This window comes from Cydia pomonella, chromosome 2 (genome assembly GCF_033807575.1).
Source record: "Cydia pomonella isolate Wapato2018A chromosome 2, ilCydPomo1, whole genome shotgun sequence".
NCBI classification, from domain to species: Eukaryota; Metazoa; Arthropoda; class Insecta; order Lepidoptera; family Tortricidae; genus Cydia; species Cydia pomonella.
The window spans coordinates 3,473,032-3,493,247 of NC_084704.1; the positions used below are offsets into that span (position 1 = coordinate 3,473,032).

The window sequence follows — 20,216 nt, forward strand, 5'->3', positions numbered from 1 at the left end:
TACGAAGTTTGTTCCATGATCACTATATAACACCTGACACGGCCCACGGCGGGAAATAAATCTTTTGAAGGCATCTAAGAATGCCTCTGAACTGAGCGACGAGACGAGTTCAGTATGTACGGCCTTTGTCACCATACAGATGAAAAGACACAGCCATGCCTTTTGGCTTTGTGCCCCACGCTTTCTGACCATGGTAATGTTGAAAGGACCGGCATAATCTACCCCCGTATGCGTGAATGCTTTACTTTCATTAACACGACACTCTGGCAGGTCTGCCATAGAAGGGAACTTATTGGTCGGATTGACTCTGAAACAAGTGTTACATTTGTGAAAGCGTTGTCTCACAATTCGACGTGCTAACAAAATCCAATATTTCTGTCTCAAAATAGAAAGCAAAAGTTGCGGGCCGGCGTGCAAGTTTTCGCGATGGAAAAAATCAATTAAAATTTCAATAAGGTGCCCTTTCTTGGGCAACACTGCGGGATGTTTACTACCATAATCCAGAGAAGAGTTGCTTAGACGTCCTCCCACTCGTAGAACGTCATCAGCGATAAAAGGAAATAATTTGCGAAGTGAGGGTGAGCATACCTTGCCATTTTTAATATTGCGTAAATCATCAGCAAATGAAGTTTGTTGAATGACCTTGACCACGAACAATTCTGCCGCGTCCAGGTCAGAGGCAGTGATTTCGCCACCTCGAGGTAGTTTTTTGATGAATCTTAAAACATGGACAACTGATTTAAGAAACCGGTGCCATGAAGAAAACCTTTCACCCAACTCCAGAAGCCAGTGACTACTGTTGCTTTTATTAGTAACAACAAAAGAGACAACTTTTTCCTCGGAAAGTGCCTTAGCTGTGGGCGAGAACTTAGTTATAGGCCATTCGTTAACTGGTAAAGATGCCCAGGACGGACCGTTAAACCAGAGATTATGGTCCTTCAAGCGGGAGGGAAGTAATCCACGAGACAAACAATCTGCAGGGTTCTCAGATCCGGACACATGATAGAAATGCTCCGGTGCGTAATTTGCTTGACATTGAGCAATGCGGTTGGCCACATAGGTAGCGAACCTATGCGGTGATGAGTGCACCCAGCATAAAGCGACCTCCGAGTCTGAAAATGCGTAGACATCGTCAATGCTGTGGCGTTCTGATAATATATCATGGACGACACGAAGCAGCTTTGACATTAAAACAACTGCACAAAGTTCCAAACGCGCAACAGTCACCGTCTTCACCGGCGCGACTTTCGATTTGGAGCAAATTAAGCGCATGACGGGATGTTGATTGTCCGTAACTACGTGTGCGTAGATGACACAGCCGTACGCTTTTTCACTTGCGTCAGCAAAAGCAATAAATGTTACCTTTGAGGTTTTTTTCAATGCCAAGATGTCGAGAAAATTTTATGTCAGAAATAAGAGGCAGCTCGCTGACAAACTGGTGCCATAAACATAAAATGTGCTGAGGTGGTAAATCATCCCAGCCTTGTTTCAACAGCCACAACTCCTTTATGAGGAGTTTAGAATAAAGAATAACGGGCCCTACTAGGCCAAGAACGTCATACAAGCGGGCGGTGGCAGAAAGAATAGCTCGTTTCGTGCCTGTGAGCGGAGGAGGTGAGACAGTGAAAACAAATTCATCAGACCCAGGAAGCCATTGAAGGCCAAGTATCTTAAGCGAGCCGCTGTCATCGAAAGAGACCGATTCAGACTGGCGATGGGTTGCGGGAATGTGTTCCAGCAACTGAGGAGAGTTGCTAGTCCATTTAACTAAATCAAACCCACCAGCCTTGAAGAGGCTAATTAACTGGGTCGCTGTCGTAACTGCTTCCTCGTGGGAAGAAGCAGAAGAAGCTAGATCGTCCATGTAAACGTCTCGTTCGAGGACATCGGCTGCGAGCGGGTACCTATCACGTTCGTCGCTAGCGAGCTGACGAAGTGTGCGCAATGCAAGGAATGGAGAAGATCGAAGACCGAAAGCGACACGGTTGAAACAGTAGGTATTTAGCGGTTCTTCAGGTGAAAAGCGATATAATATCCTTTGAAAGGAGCGGTGCGGAGGATGTACTTCGATACATAAGTACATTTGCCGAACATCGGCGAAAAAGGCAATGCGGAATATGCGGACGTTCAGAAGAATCTGAAAAATATCAGCCTGCAAGTTGCAGCCAGTATGTAGAAGGTCGTTCAAGGACAGACCGCTGTCCGTCTTACAACTTCCATCCAGGACTAAGCGCACTTTAGTAGTGGCTTTGTCGTTGCGAATAATCGGGTGATGTGGTAGATGGAAACCTGGGCCGAGGAGTTCCTCACGAGGAACCAGAGAAATAATTCCCTTATCCAAGTAATCGAGAATAATCTCATTATAACTTTTATGAAGTTGCGGGTTGCGAGAAAACTTATTTTCGAGCATTAAGAATCTCTTTTTTGCGGTTAGAAAAGAATTGCCTAAAGAGTTAGGACTTTCTTTGAAAGGAAGGTCCACAGCGTAAGAACCATTATCGTTACGCGTTGTAGTTGTGGTGAATATTTGTTCACATGCCTGATCGTCAGGGCTTAAAAACCTTTTATTTGGAACTTCTTCTTGGGCCCAAAACTTTTCCAAACTTTGGTTAAGCGGTTCATGCGTGAACGCACAGAAGGCCATCGATGTAAATAATTAGATTAGCCCTCAATGCTCAAAAGTGTAGTAACATTTTGAACGCGTGACGTCAGCGGCGTGAGTCATCAACATGGCGGTGTGACGCGCGCGTAGGTACGGTCAGCAAGCTCATCACACGTTCAAATTATTATCTCGTAATATTATTCTATGTAAATACATGTTAAAAATGTTGTACCGTCAGAACTTTAACGGAGAAGTAAAAATAAAACCAGTTATGTTTGAATAATCATTATTTATTATTCACCATGAAATAAAATTAACTTGTTAAGCTTTTGCCTTTTCGTCTTTTTTATATTTTTGTGCATATGATGCAGGCGTACATCACTATAGTGCTTTATTATTGATTTTATTAAAAGAACTTTATGGTTCCATGTACACGGATGTTCCAAAGAATGGCCGTTTAGATTTCCAAAGACGTCTGATTGAATGAATAATTTCAAAATTTTATTTTGAAATATTTTGTAAGGCTTTTCGTCGTACATATAATTATTGCCCTGTATTTTTTTTTGGAGCTTAAGATATGACTCCGTTTTCAAGCAAATATTAAAAACGTCTTGCGAGGAAAAAAGTAAGCCACCAAGGTTTCTTAAAGTTATCAACCTGTGAAAACTCAATTTCTGATGGGAAATCAAAGCGCTGCAACATGTGTCACATTCAATTTTTTTTACAATTTTCCTGACGACCCACCCTGATATATACCCAACAATTTGCTTTGAAATCTCGCTAATATCCTTTTCCTCGTCCAATAAACTTGACAGAATGTCACTGTTTATTTCGCATTGTTCGTCTTCAGCAGGTTGTGGCGTATTTGTCGTTAAGTCCATATCAGTGTCCCGGAATCCTGAGGTGGTCGTATTTATTTTTTCAAGGGCTGATGAACAACTCAATATGGAACAGTTATCTATAGGCAAGCAATTACCCGCAAAACTACTTCGAAGTTCCAGGTGGCAGAGTGCTTTTTTGTAAATGCCACGAAATTGCTCTGTTGTAGGGTTATTATTGTGCCCGCCATGTTGCCTTATGAGACCGAAAAAAAGTTCAATGTGGTCTTGGCTAAACCGGTACGTTGACAAGTAATCCATTTCTTTGTTTTTTGGACTAATTCTGCGTACAAGTATTTCAAACTTTGTATGTCTATTAGAAACCCCAGAAATCCCATTTTGCATTTTGCTTTCACGACTAATTTTTTATTATCCTTCTCCCTCTGGTTCTTTTTACTTTGTTAAAAATCTTGAGTGATTTTATATAATTTTCTGCCTTGCCAAGAAAGTTTATTATTTCAGTTTCGTTTTCTGCAGTAATCGGCCGCTTGAATCCTGTTTTGTAAGTTCTAGAGTTAAATATATCGAACAAATTGTTGAACGTTTCGATAAACTCTATAGTTGCATCAACATTTCTGAAACTACTGCCAGTAAGCATCTCTGAGCATAAAGTCAGCGCTATTGCTACGCTTCTGCTTAGTAATTGGCTTGCTAAGTTAACCTTCATTATTTGATTTCTGAACGCAATATGACGTAATGTTAGTTTGTTTCCGAACTTGAAGCCCTCTTTTTCTTGAAGTTTTTGCAACTTGACTAAGTGCAGCCATTCAACCCGTCCGGCGTCACTAAATAAAACTTTTTTTGATTCAAACGTATTTCGTACTAATTTAAGCATATGGCATGCATCAAAAAAACAGCGACTCTTTTATTACTGCATGCTGGATGAGGAAAAGTGGTTTTTAAGCAGTCAATATTTTTAAAATTGCATCCCAGAATTTCTGCTGTTGCAACATTCGCTGAACAACCATCAAATGTCAATGCAATAACGTTGACACCAACGTCGTAACATTTAGTTATACACATTTGTATTAAATTGGCACGTTGTTCCGCCCGCAACCCGTTTATATAAAAGTAGCCTAAAGGAACTTTCCAGTTTTCAGTATTTGAAACCAGCATGAAAACGTACGCCTGAGTTGCAATTTCATCTTTTGGACCTAAACCTTCGTTAACAAGTCCCATCGTCTTTCGACCGTTCCAATTTGTCCTTTGGCGTATTGCCATTTCATCAACAATCAATGTTGCTGTAACTGGTTTCTGCTTAGATTTTTCACGAAGTCTTTCAAATGCCTGTTGAGTAAATCCAGGAGAAACATCGCTTTTCTCATACCACTTGGCTATAGTACGTGGATGTGGCATTGTATTATTAAATTTTCCCCTAACGTACTTATAAGCAGCTGGTGAATAATAATGTAACGTCGCATAGAATTTTCTAAGAGCTGGCGGAATTATTCTCCTTTTTTTAGCGATGGCAAGTAAGAAATCTTTATTTGCATCCTCAGCCTTCTGTGTTATTTCATTTAAATTTTCTTTATTGAAATATTTCTTGGTTTTCAAAGACTTTATTAATTCACGCAGAGAAACATTTTTGGTCTTTAAATACTTGTTCTGTTTCTTCAGCTTTAGGATCTCTCTTCTATATTTTTCTTTTTTGATTTTTTCAAGTCTCAATTTTTTTTTAAGATGTATTTCCTCGGTGAGTCGAAAATAGAATCTGTATCCGACACATATACATTTCGAAGGGGTGAGCCGCATTTATCTTTTTCTTGATCCCCATCAAAATCATTTGATAATTCCAAGGTTGGGTGAACAGCCGGAATCGCGTGAATTTTAACTTTTCGTCTACCCGTCGGCGTCATATACAACTCATTTTCGTTAAAATGTGCAGAGCAGACTCGGCTGAATTGTGTGGGCAACCACTTGTCATCTCTTTGGTCTCGTTGTATTATTTTTATCCACTTTTCTCTACAACGCGGGTCTTGCGGGAATCTAAAACGTAAAAAAGTACTCAATACATAACAGAAATAGGAGTGATCCTTAAATTTTACCAATACCAATGAACACCTCGAACGGATCGTTCGTATTTTTCTTACCCTATGTATAGTGCTTAAAAGAAAATAAGGGCCACCAGCAATTTGGACATTACGTGAAACTTATTTTAAACAGTAATAAATTAACTTTAAAATAACTGTGATACAAAAATTTTGTAGTTAATTAGGCTAACAAACATTTAATGAAGTGGCCAAATGTTTCACTTTTTGGATTAATACGAAATCAGTCACACAATAAACCAGAAATTTGCAGACGGCCCTTATATTCTTTTGAGCAGTATATAAAGCGCAGATAAAATTTAACTCGACATTACAATAAACTTAAAAGTAACTAATACTAGTAGCCCAGAGATTAACCTTTTTTAGGTCGAAGCCAGCCAGCATAAACGTTATATGCGTGACATCAATTATTATTCTTGTTTCTCACTTTTAAGTTCACTTAAAAGTCGGTTGAAAATGTTAAATTTGATTGGGTTGCAAAATTTGCCTCAAACATACAGGGTGTCCCAAAAAGGACACGCCATAGCGACACTGGAGGTAGACCAGCCTGAGAGGGTTCCAACCAACCTAACATGACCCTAGTAAAAGTTGCACCGTTTTCAAGTTATTGGCAATTTAACGTTTTTCGTGAATTTTGACCGTTTTCAGCATTGTTAGGCTCAGTGTGCACTTATAAAGCCCTTAAAATAAGTTTTTTTTATGTGTACGGCACCATGAATAGTTAATTAGGATAATAAAAGAGATATTTCATCGATAACCTACGTGAAATGTAAAAAAACAAGGGCTTGATCTAAAGTTTTATTCGCAGCGAAACATCAATTTCAACTTTGACCACCTGCCGTGAAAAAAAACTACTTAAAAGGTAACAAAAAAATAACGGTATAATATTAAGCATTTTATGTAGATTCTAAAATGGTATAAAACATGCACCTTTCTGCCATAAAATAATGAGTTATTATCATCTTTCGAATGCCTCATAAAGCTAAGTTGGACTAGGGAATCTGCAATCCAATGACGCGTAATTCATCTTGGATTCTTATTGGCTTTGAGTGCAAGTTCTCAAATGGTTAAAAGAGTGAGACAACATGAGATGCACTCGCTCTATCTCGCTCTTTTTATCTCAACTTTGTCACACGGTCAACTGCTACCTGGGATTATCGTAGGGCTTATCTCTTTGAAGACAGAAGTGTAAGCTTTTGTTTGTACAATTGTGTCATCCATATCTAATAAGCATTCCGGAATGCGTAAGCTGTTATGATATCATTGCTACTAAGTAAGGATATCATGAAGTAAGAAAGGTTCGAAAAAAATGTAATACAGGTTGAAGTTTCATTGATTTATTTATTTTTTACAACAGGTGCTCAAATTGTTTTCCACCGACTCGTATGCACGCTTGGCAGCGTCTTCTGAAATTTCTTGTTAATTTCCTTAAGTTAATTTCGGATATGTCTCGTGCTGCCTGAAATACACGTCGCCGTAGTTCGTCTTGGAACCTTATTTGCTCGGGTAGACCTTGTCTTTTAAGCATCCCCAATATAAAAAATCCAATGGATTTAGGTCCGGCGAACGCGGTGGCCATAATACTGGTCCTAATCGGCCAATCCTTCTTCTTGGGAATGTCTGTGAGAGATGGTCGCGAACATCGCGAGCGAAATGTGCTGATCAGCCATCTTGCTGGTACCACATCCTCTGTCTCAGTGCGAGCGGTGTGTCTTCAAGTAAAACTGGCAGATCGTTTTGCAAGAACTGCAGGTAATTTCTCCCATTTAAAAAAGCTGGCAACTCGACCGGTCCTATTATTTGGCCATTAAATATTCCCGTCCACAAATTAATTTTAAATTGATGTTGGGACCGGTCTTCTCTCCCTTCGTGTGGGTTTTCAATTTGCCAGCTATGAATATTGTGGAGATTGAGATACCCATCTCTTCTACACGTGGATTCGTCGCTCCACATCACTTCATTAAAAAAGTTTTCATTTTCTTCCAGTTTTTGAAGCATTTGTCGGCAAAATTCAACGCGGGGTGCGTAATCCGTCGGAAGAAGTGTTTGCAGGCGTTGAATATGATACGCATGATATTTATGACGTTTTAAAATTCTCTGTGCTGAGGATTTATTTACGCCGATACGACGTTCAATATTTCTTAGAGAAATTTCTGGCTCTCTTTGTACCATATTTAAAACCACGTCGTCGTCAATAGTCCGGGGCCTTCCTTCAGCGTAAGCCTGTCCTGGCCTTCTGCCATTTCGATATGCATTCACAACTCTTAAAATGATTTCATGATTCGTGGCATGACGATTGGCATACCTTTGATTGTACAATCTTGCAGCCGATCTGGCGTTGTATGAGACAATTCCTCTGTTAGAGACACGCCTAGTTTCTCCATAGATCATGTGCATGTCACTGTACTCACGATCGGTGTAGTTGTGATGGAGAGGTTCCAAAAAGCAATAATCAGTGTCCGTGAGCGGCGCCAAGTTGTCGTTTCAGTCCCACAAACATACCAAGTCAAAAAGAAATCAGAGTCCAGATGAAAGCCAAGTAGATTTGTTTAGGACCACGAATACACAGCAGCAAAGATAACACAACAATTGCACGAAACACACGGTAACGAACTAATCAGGATTAGGATTCCTAAATACTTACTAGAGATAAGGATGACTAGTGGCTATCCCTCCTCCTTCTGTTTTTAAAGAGATAATCCGTAGGATAATCCCAGGTAGCAGTTGACCGTGTGACAAAGTTGAGATAAAAAGAGCGAGATAGAGCGAGTGCATTTCATGTTGTCTCACTCTCTTAACCATTTGAGAACTTACACTCAAAGCCAATAAGAATCCAAGATGAATTAGGTACGCGTCATCGGAGGCAGCTCGAAACATATCCAAAAAGGATTGCAGATTCCCTAGGCCAACTTAGCTTTATGAGGCATTCGAAAGATGATAATAACTCATTATTTTATGGCAGAAATGTGCATGTTTTATACCATTTTAGAATCTGCATAAAATGCTTAATATTATAGCGTTATTTTTTTGTTACCTTTTAAGTAGTTTTTTTTTACGGCAGGTGGTCAAAGTTGAAATTGATGTTTCGCTGCGAATAAAAACTTTAGATCAAGCCCTTGTTTTTTTACATTTCACGTAGGTTATCGATGAAATATCTCTTTTATTATCCTAATTAACTATTCATGGTGCCGTACACATAAAAAAAACTTATTTTAAGGGCTTTATAAGTGCACACTGAGCCTAACAATGCTGAAAACGGTCAAAATTCACGAAAAACGTTAAATTGCCAATAACTTGAAAACGGTGCAACTTTTACTAGGGTCATGTTAGGTTGGTTGGAACCCTCTCAGGCTGGTCTACCTCCAGTGTCGCTATGGCGTGTCCTTTTTGGGACACCCTGTATATTGCAACAAAAAACATTCATTTCTAATTTCCCAGATAAATAGACGAAGGAACATATATATTATATAGAATACTTAATTATATCATGTACGTCATTAGCACACAGTGAATATTATCAAATTGAACAATAATGCATAAATACGGATCGAAATAATAACGTTTTTTAACCGAATCATAAAAATTACAATTATAATCCAATGGCAAATAATATTTTGTACATTGAAATTATATTTAAAATAATATTTTGTACTTTGAAATCATATTTAAAATTAAAAAAATACCGCGTATCAAACTTGCTGTCGTTACCGAACTATTCGCGTTTGTTTACGACCATCAAAGATGTGCCCCTGTATTAACTCGTCCGCGGTTCAAGCGGGTGTCTATTTAAATTGGTCAATACGAGGACACAGCGGCCCGATACGTGGCGGTACCGAGGAAATAGTTACATCTCTTTCCGTCTTGCGGCAACGCCGATACTAGTTTCTCTGTCATGCGAAAGAGATTTGAACTGCGTCATTTTTAACAAGACGAAATAAAAATATTCATTATTTAATTAAATCTAAGTACTTACTAGTGAAAAGTTACACCTCTGCTTTTATTAGTGTTTCTTGTGTTATTCGTGCACTTTCTAAACGCACAAGAAGGCATTTCGACACACTTTTCGATTTTTATCACGTATTTCCGAAGCGTCCAAATGTCACAGCGGTCAGATGAGCACTGATTGCGAATGAGTGAGCTCACTCATTTCGATGTTGACCATTTCGCCGCGGCCAAAAGTATGGTACGGGCAAATCTACTTATTTACATCGATGCAGAAGGCTCGCGTCTCGGATTGTGGTGAGGACGGCCACTTGCTGTCTCCGATAATTATATAACCTAGAGTAGTCTCTATGGCTGCCGGTATGCCGGCGTTGCGAATTTTGTGATCTAGTAAAATTTCGACAAAGACAATGTACAAAATAATTAAAAATACATGTTCCATAATTTGCCCAGGCGTGCAAAGTTAACTGAATGTTTATAATGCTTTAAAAATCTTAACTTGAGATTGCACCAACCGACTGACTTATCCTCGAGCCGCAATCGAAAAAAAAATTTTTTTTAGGGTATCATACATTGCACATCTTTTTAATTAAGATATACTATGCACCAAGGTGTTCTCTATACACTACTTAGCTTGAACCCAATAGCTTTTAATTTACTCCAAAATTACGGCACTTTATAGTTTATACCTAAAATTTAACGGTCTTCCGTACATAATAGAAACGGTGCAACTCGGGGGAAATAATCTAGTTGCGCCATCTAACGAATCCAAAAAAAGCACTACTACACGACTTACTTCCATACTTTTCCTTAACTTGACTATACTATTACCCCGTGACGATTGAACACATCCCCACGCACCACTAGCACATATTGCTACAGCTATGACAATGTATGTCCGTAATATAAATTTATTTCCTTAATTTCACAATTTTCGTTTCTTTAACGACAGAACATTATGGAGCTCGTTTCATCACCCACTCGTTTTTTTTTACACGGTCAATAGTCTTTTTCGCGACACCCTCTATTTCGAGATAAAAATGTATTCTGTCACCAACCGATCCGTTGCCTGCTAGTACTCGCAAATTGCGACTAGATGGTGTTACCAGGCTCATGTAATGTGATGTTTACGTTTTAACGTCATATCATATGCACAAGCATCACAGTATCCAAAGACTTGTTGACAGTCAGTTGAATACTATGTGCAGCACATGCTTTTTTTCCAGAACTTCTGTTGAATTAACGGCATTTACGATATTCGTTGCGTTGTCCGTTACCACTGCAGAAACATCTGCTGAAATACCCCACTTTTCACTGATTTCGTTTATCTCGTTAGCGATATTATTAGCCGTGTGTCGTTCTTCCAGTTCTTGTGTAACAGCCACTCTATTTCGACTATTTCTAACCTATGCGCCGTACTTGCTGCAGTTCTGGTGCGGTGGACACGCCCTTAACAATGGCTAGCATTCACCCGGTGATGGGCCGTAATGGGCAGCTGCTGGTGGGGTTGCGGATGATTGACACCACGTGCCCGTGACCCCACCCCAAAGGCAGAGAGATGAACACCCCAGGTTTTTTAGTGAGTAGAAACCTCACATACCCTCAGCGTTTCCCCCTGGCGCTGGGGAATCTTTCGAAGATTTTTCCTGGGAAAAAAAAAAAAAAAAAAAAAAAAAAAAAAAAAGTTCTGGTGCGGTCATTTAAAACATTTACAACTGGAATTCGTTTTAACAGCAAACTATCGAGCATTTCGTAAGTGGAATTCCATCTGGTTTTGCAGCTTTGTATGAGAAACAGACAGTTTCTTCATATTTAACTATTCTTGCATTAACTCCAACGCTTTAGCTGCTACATTAGAAAGATGGAAGTGTCCCAATTTTGCTCGCCTTCGTGCATACGTTTTCTACTTGTTCTATAAGTATCCAAATACCTGTTGACAGTCAGTTGAATACTATGTGCAGCACATGCTTTTTTTCCAGAACTTCTGTTGAATTAACACGATATTCGTTGCGTTGTCCGTTACCACTGCAGAAACATCTGCTGAAATACCCCACTTTTCACTGATTTCGTTTATCTCGTTAGCGATATTATTAGCCGTGTCTCGTTCTTCCAGTTCTTGTGTAACAGCCACTCTATTTCGACTATTTCTAACCTATGCGCCGTACTTGCTGCAGTTCTGGTGCGGTCATTTAAAACATTTACAACTGGAATTCGATTTAACAGCAAACTATCGAGCATTTCGTAAGTGGAATTCCATCTGGTTTTGCAGCTTTGTTTGAGAAACAGACAGTTTCTTCATATTTAACTATTCCTGCATTAACTCCAACGCTTTAGTAACTCCATTAAATGACGGATGTGTCCCAATTTTGCTCGCCTTCGTGCATACGCTTTCTACTTGTTCTATAAGTAACCAAAGACCTGGTGAAAGCCAGTTGAATACTATGTGCAGCACATGATTTTTTTCCAGAACTTCTGTTGAATTAACGGCATTTACGATATTCGTTGAATTGTCCGTTACCACTGCAGAAAAATCTGCTGAAATGCCCCACTTTTCACTGATTTCGTTTATCTCGTTAGCGATATTATTAGCCGTGTGTCGTTCTTCCAGTTCTTGTGTACTTAGAGTCATTGAAGTTCAGTTCCAGTCTTCATCAATTGTGTTTGCAGTGCACGTTAACTAAGACTCATGGGCTCGTGATGTCCATATATCTGCAGTACAGGCCACACTCTTTGCATTAAATAATTTTTCCTGAATTTTTTTCTTTAATGTTTCTGCTAAAAGATTTAGCCTGCGTTTTAAAGCATCCTCTTTGATTATTTTGTATCCGGGCTAACTACAGCCATAAATAGCTGGAATCCATAAATGACAAAGATAGCTGGTTTACAGCAATCATTTTTGCTAGAACTTGATGAATATCATCGGTCCTTTCTATGCTATATGTCATAAGATCAACTGATTGGGTTTGTCGGAAACGTCTTCGTTAAAAAGTAGTGATGTAGTGAAAAGTAGTGATGTCAGCAATATCTGCAGTACAGGCCACACTCTTTGCATTAAATAATTTTTCCTGAATTTTTTTCTTTAATGTTTCTGCTAAAAGATTTAGCCTGCGTTTTAAAGCATCCTCTTTGATTATTTTGTATCCGGGCTAACTACAGCCATAAATTGCTGGAATCCATAAATGACAAAGATAGCTGGTTTACAGCAATCATTTTTGCTAGAACTTGATGAATATCATCGGTCCTTTCTATGCTATATGTCATAAGATCAACTGATTGGGTTTGTCGGAAACGTCTTCGTTAAAAAGTAGTGATGTAGTGAAAAGTAGTGATGTCAGCAAAAAAAAAAACTATTTCACAAAGGTTTTCTACTATATGGCAAAATATCAAATATCAAACATTTATTCAGCAAATAGGCCACAGGGGCACTTTTGCATTTCCATTTTTACAAACAATAAAATACAAAAAACAATTACAAATATGGAATCGATGAAATAATAAATACTTTATTAGAGCTGTATACTGTCTCTAAATGTCAAATTACACAAAAAAAACTGATAAAAAAATAAAACCAACAAATACTAAAATTCTTTAGAGATTTATGAGTCTCTTAGTATTGTCATTTTGTATTTTTAAATTTAATTTTATTACATAATACAAATTACATAATATAATATAACAAAAACACAGAAGATACATACTAAAATATATCTAAACATAAAACTAATTAAAAACTAAACCTAAATATATCAGAACTTAAATATAAATATACTTAACCTAAATATGTATAAAAAAACTACCTACCTATTGGCTACCGGGCCGTCCCCGATGCAAAGGTGCCCATCACGCTCGCTGCATTGCCGCGTTGGATTGCGATGGATAGCCTTTGCATCAGGAAAAACCCAGAGCGGGGGTCAAGGCCCCTTTCTAGCAGGCGACGACCCAGATCCCGGAGGAAGGACTTACCCTCAGCGCACCAGCACCCCGAAGTCTCCACAGCGAGAGGAACGAAAAAAGTCTCTAAGTGTCAGAGATAAAGTATAAAAAAAGATATTAAATTATCCTTAGAGATGTAGAGGGTCTCCAAGGCTTGAATTGTTATATAAGAATTGGAGAAAAAGACAAAAAATTAAATCAGACAAGAACCGAATGAAGTGTCTCACGTTAATGCCACTCAAAAGTAAAGTTACATACTTATAATATGTAGCCCGTGTAAGCTCAAACAGACCGGTCTCCACAAATCATTTACATAAACCAAAAACAGGAATGGACCCAAAATAATTTATTTTCTAAACTTCTACACAAGACATTTCTACAATTCTTTGTATGAAATAATTTACGCTCTTTAGATTTCATGCAATTTTTAAGGGAACCACCATGAATAGCAGATTTTCTAGTAAAATAACTGACTGATGTAAAATTAACAAAATCAAATAACTGTTCATGTTTCAGCCAATGTTCAGTAATACACATAACTTCAACCCCTCTGATGTTACAGGTGTCCATGGGCGACGGTAATCGCTTACCATCAGGTGATCCGTCTGCTCGTTTGCCTCCTCTATCATAAAAAAACTGCAACATTATTTAGATCAAAAATAAAACTTCTAATTCTTTGCTGGAAAAACCCTGAATATTCTGGTGAATAATGTTTATACTTAGGCGTTTTACAATCAAGTTTAAATGTGGCATGGGGTCCTTGGCTTTGTCAGATGACTGAGACTTAGCTACAACACTATTACATCTATTTGCCTCAATATTAAAGGTCAATAAATCCACAAGGTATACAAGATATTTCTTTGGCAAAAATACCTTCCTTGGAGCTAGCTTGAAGCATTCAATTAATTTATTCAAGTAAAAGAAATTGTACTTTTTGACAGATATGGCATGGTACATCAAAGAATTGTAGCGTGCTATTTTACTATTATAGCCATATGAAATGTTCTCTGCATAAGGTAGTGCACATATAATGATTTTCCCACGCCAGATTTTTCAATAATATTTAAAGTGCACATCAACTTATCTATGCTGAGCCTATCTACATTAAAACTATTTCCTAATAAAATTACTAGTGTCAGTATTGCTGTCATAACATCCCTTTGAAATAAGGTCACATAAGTGTGACAAAGTAATGTTTTGGTAACAGTAATTTGACACTTTTTGGTAGAATCTGTAACTTAATAACGCCCATTCCTAACCCAATCTGATCTGAAAAAATAACAGTCTTACTGACTGTTCTAGGGGGCTGTTAACTACTGGTACAGCTGGCCTGTGAGTTTTGAGGGCCACATCGGCTTGAACAACCTTTGTCGGTGGCATTTGGCCATAATTACTAATAATTCCATTAAGTAATGACTTGCATCGCTCCTCTAAATTTTGGTTTTCTAGCAGCAATTTGTTGAAAGCCATGATGTGCTCCTCAACTTGTTTTTTAATACATGGAGGATATTACCAGAAGCTCATCTTTTAACCTATTTATTTCGGCATGTAACTTCTGGAAAATTGTTTCCTTTATTTCGAGCTCCGAATGACAATTATAAACTCTGTTTCATAACTGATAATGCATGTTATAATTTACTATATTTTTATGCATGCCTGTCCTTTGATTAGCTTTAGGGTTCTCCTATTAATCTTAATATACTTTTTTAACTTATTGCTACTTTTGAAAAATACTAAATCACTAATTCGATTCTCGCCTCTTGGTACATATTTTGTAGCTCCGAAGCATCAAAGTGCTTAAAAGTATGTTATCCACATAAGGTAACAAAGATAGCCATCTTGTATCTACATGCCTTTTTAATTCATGCTATTCCCCATTCACACATGCAATTTCTTTTTAAATGGGTGCGTCATGGCGTATACGCACTTTTGGTACAATTTTACTTTACAAACGTTCATAACGTATAATAACGTTAAGTATAATGTACGAATTGTCTATTGTCAAAAAGTATAAGCTCATAATGATATAACATACATAAAATATATCATTGTTTCGCCTAACGAGCATAAGAAATAATTCCGTTTGAAATAATCTACATTTAGTATACATATCAAAATGTCGAATAACATTTCAAATAATATTTGAATGTAAAGCAGCAGAGCGTGTAGATATTGTCACGGAAGAGTATTGTTTGACAGGGTATAGATAGGTACGACGACGAGCGAAGCGAGGAGGAGCGTGTTAGGTGAACTGTGAGCTAATTGAATTGACTTTTTTTTTATTTATTTTCAAATAAAACTCTTTGTGTTAATATTTTAGTTTCCACTCATAACCCTACAGATTTTAGAGACAAAGTTTGTTGGGGAATAGAGAGAAAGTTTGTTGGAGAATTAAAAAAAACATGGTTTAATGAGAAAAAAAAGGAATTTATTTTTCAATAATAAATATAATTACTGTTTTTTAACTTACTTTTTTGGTAATGTTGGTTATATATTTTTAAAGTTATATTAATTCAACCTTATATTACATGAGTTTTATCATAAATGATATTATACTTAATTCATAGTGAATATTATACTTTTAAATAGTATACTATTAGCGTTTATATGTTCTATGGAATATACCATAAGTACGTATGCGTTTCATTACTTGCCCTTTTTAAATTCTTCTAGCCTCATTGTTGAGCATGAAAAATGACTATAAACTTTAAAAAAAATATGTTTTATATCATGTGCTAAACAATTCACAGCTAATTTCACTGTGTTATTCACAATGTGTGTATGACCGTTTCCTTTTATAATGTCAGGCACATCTGCTCGCAAATGGGTGAATTAGGAATGGTGTATTCCAAAATTGGCATTGCAAGTGTAGTGAACGTAGCTTCCATCCGCTACAGTGTTTCCGGTTCCCATCATCTGAGGAGGGATATTATGGCCAGGCTATCTCTCACCATGCTTCTTTTATTAATTTCAACCCATGGGTTGTACGATGAGGTCGATGAGCCTGAAAGTCGTACTCGTAAGGCCACTGTTCGAGGCTTGGTATAATAATAGTCTTGTCGGAGAGCCAGGTCGGCTGTGTAGACCTGGTAGTCAAAGGCCCACGTCCTACCCATTTACACGTTGCTAAACATCTCAGGGTTTCTCGGGCGTCTCCGGTCCGCCCCGTCCAGAAGCACCAAGTCGGGCCACCTCCTTCTCTTTTATTATTATTATTATTATTATTTGGTTTAAGACAGGCAGCTGATGCTGGTACGTCTAAATCAGAGTTCACTACACGATTTCACTGCTTAGATAGTCTGTCAAGATTGTTTTTAAATTGATTCACACTACAAGAGTTCACAACTTCAGAGGGTAATTTGTTCCAGGCATTTACTATTCGGTTTGCAATAAACTTGCTTTTGCGTTTGCTTTTTGAAATAATTCCTGGAGAGTTCCAGTACGAAAGCTTACCTGGTCTCCTCTCCTACCTTCTCCAAGTTGGGCTTCAGGATTGTTTTTTTTTTCTACCCAGGTGGCTAGAGGCTACACTCCTATTCGTGTCAACTTCGGTGCTGTCTAGTGCCACGAGCCGGGAGTGAGGGTACTTACCTCTTATCTCCCTAAGAAAGTGAAGGAATTATGCGTTACCCTCCATATCTTGCAGTATCCTACCTTTCACTAGTGGTTGCCAGCTCTTAAGGAACTCGTAGACTCCGTTTTTGTACATTCCTATGTCACGAAATGCCGAGTATATCATCATGGACACCTTGTGGGTCATATTGCGAAGGGGGTAGTTACTTCCTGTCGTTATTGAAGACAATACGTTAAAGCTGAGAACCATTATTATATTGTAAACATTCCTTAGGTAGTCTGTCAGGCTGCAATCATTAAACGCCTGACAACAAGCGTTCATCAGCACAAAACTCATATCTATCCTCTCATTTCCTCCAAGTACTGGTCAGATTTTGTAATCAGTACATTGACTCCTAAAATCATTAGCGTTTTATATAAGTACGTAATTGTCGTCATGGCAAAATGTAGGTAACCATCTCAAAAAACACTGAAGAGTCTGTTGTGCGACGGTACTTGTATCACGTCGGAGTACAGATAAAATAATGCGCTTGCATTTCACCAAATGCTCCCCACGAGCTGGCTTTCTTACCACGCTACCGCTAGCTACAAGGTGAAGGAGTGGCACATTTTGTTGTGCATAAAAAAAAAAAACATTTTTTCCTACAAATTCTTTGTCCATATACCAGCTTGTGTACTCTCCAAAGGATTCAGGAAATAATAGTGTTTTCTCTTTAGTAGTATTAATTCCAAATAACCTATACACGCTTATAAGTCATTCTTATTAGTTTGTCTAGCCTCAACACAATCAGCAACAATAATCGTCATTAAGTAATCACTAGATCTCTAACTCCTAATTATAGTATTTTGTATTTGCCAAATCACAAATCTTCTGAATTATTGTGATCATATCCTCTATTTACAGTTGCTGCTACATAAGGAGCTGGACTACCATGTCCATAGGAGGTGAGTTTGTCCATAAATATGTGCCACTCATCATATGAAGTCCGTCTGCTGCCTCTGGATTTATATAAGATTTGTTGATACATAATTATCTTGTTTCTTTGTCACCCGCATGAGATAATGTACATGCTACTAGACTATTTAGTTTATGGTTTTCCTTAAAGCGTGTTTTATATTCCTCCATTTTAAATAAATATTATATTACTATCTGACTGATTCACTTTGACAGTGAATGGCAATGAGATTTCAAGAACGTAGTTCTGATGCTCTTGCTGAAATATAACAAAGTCCATAATGTCGTTTTTAGACCCACCATCAAAACGAGGCGCCTCAGATTTTATTTTTCGTAAAGTTTGGTCAGATTTAACGTATTGCAAGCATTTAGTTAATATTTTGATATAAATCATAGATCAATTATTACACAAATTCAAATTAATGCCAATATCATCAAAAGTCAATAAAAATTATTCCATAATAAAATTAAATATGTATAAATACTTTTTATTCCTAAATTTAATTATGTATATAGTAGACAAAGATGAAACTAAAAAAAGAATGACTTATATAATAAATTACAAATAAATAAAAACTAACTTAAAACTAACAAAAAAAGTCCCCCAAATCTGTTGCTCATAATGCTGGCTACATTCCCCCGTTGAATCGCAATGCCGATTCTTTGGCCAAGGAATGGTCACGAGTGGTGTCGAGGAGCATCTTATTTATTTCAAAACAAAGCGCCTCAGATTTTATTTTTCGTAAAGTTTGGTCAGATTTAACGTTTTGCAAGCATTTAGTTAATATTTTGATATAATCAACTTCATTGAAATAATTTAAATATTTTTAGTGTTGTTTTGTGTTGCCCTTTCTACACCGCCAACGTGAGCTGTTTTTGCTATAAAGTGCGAATAATTTTGTCATTGGATCAACACTTCAACAGTTCTGTTTGGTTTTAAGACGATTTTGAGTTACATGACTCGTATTTCCAAATACAGTTTATCACTATCTCACTGTTCTGACTTTAGATGTGTACTTCACGTATTTTACATGTCTATGTCTGTAACAATACATGTATTGTTTTCGTATTCCTTTACATATGACGTTAGTATGTAAGGGTAATTGAAAACGTCTAATTTGTTTTCATCATTGTAAAGTTGACTCCACACTGTTTCTTCCATTCCTAGAGAAGTCATATTTAGATTCTTGGACAATACCTGTTTTTTTAATGGCAGAAGAGGAACTCCTACTATCTCTAGGGCTAGGTAAATAGAGTCTCCTTAGGAATATTGCTTACATCCGGAGAAACGTCGCACTTTATTCCATTACATTTTCCATCCTTCGAATCAATAACTGAGGGCTCGTTCGGGTCTTTTTTTGAATGAAACCAATCTCTGATTCCGAAATCGAGATGATCCAGGAATCGAGTATTTGGCTGTCATCTAAGTTTTTTCATTTGAAAGGTATTTTTTTGTCTAAATGAAAATCAATTTCTTTGAGGATTCGTTCATTTTAGGAGGCCTGTCATTTATGTTTTCTGTTTTGATGTTCCACATATTTTGATGAACTATGTTCCTCAAAGGGTATATATTTATTGATAAGATTTTAAAACTAAATAAAAGTTTAACGTACCTTAACAGCGTAACAGCTTTCAGAAGTTATCCTGAAAGAAATCAAATTTAAAATACTTAATTATAATTTTAGTGAAAAACATAATGGCGATCCCACCTGACTTATATTATTTATTATTTAGCTATTGTCTGTAGTCTGTATATAGCCATTTGGTTTCGCAATTAATTTTTCTTGCAAAATTGACCATAGTATTTGTCAGGGGTACGATAAGATAATATGTATAGAATTCGCAGAAAATTCGTTTTTTATCAAAATTACCTATATTTTTTTTATTTTTCTAATCGTAATAGGACTATTATGCGGATATTCCGCATTGCCTTAATTGCGGATATCGGCAAAGCGGACAAAGGGCAATCTGTTTTCCCAGTGGACCAATTGAAATCGTTTTGACTCCAAATTTCCTGTCTCGGAACTTATTCACATCCGGTGATTTTATAACATTTTGTCTGCCGTGTATTCGATTAAAAACACCGTTTCCCTTTATAGGGGTATCTGGGAGTATATAATAAGAAATGCGGAAGTACTTAATTAAGACGTGTATTTTCACAATCACGACCGGGAGACAACTAAGGAGCGAGCTATGCGTCGGGCCTTCCGTAGCCGCGCGGAATGCTGACAACGCATAGCGGTCCCTATACCGCTTTGTAGTTAAGTCGGGAGGAGTGAAATCAT

The 20,216-nt window shown here is 37.5% G+C and overlaps 1 protein-coding gene across 2 annotated transcripts in view; it reads left to right on the plus strand.

Moving 5' to 3' along the window:
- Positions 1 to 20,216, plus strand: part of LOC133531566 (uncharacterized) — a 41,198-nt gene that overhangs the window by 17,109 nt on the left and 3,873 nt on the right. The window contains exon 1 of one of the 2 annotated variants that reach the window (XM_061869874.1): positions 17,887 to 17,921. The exons of the other annotated variant lie outside the window; for it this stretch is intronic. Within the exon in view, the coding sequence (XP_061725858.1) occupies positions 17,909 to 17,921 (13 nt within the window). The 5' untranslated portion in view covers positions 17,887 to 17,908. Of the gene's footprint in view, positions 1 to 17,886; positions 17,922 to 20,216 lie in introns of those variants that run through there. 2 annotated transcript variants of the gene reach the window in all.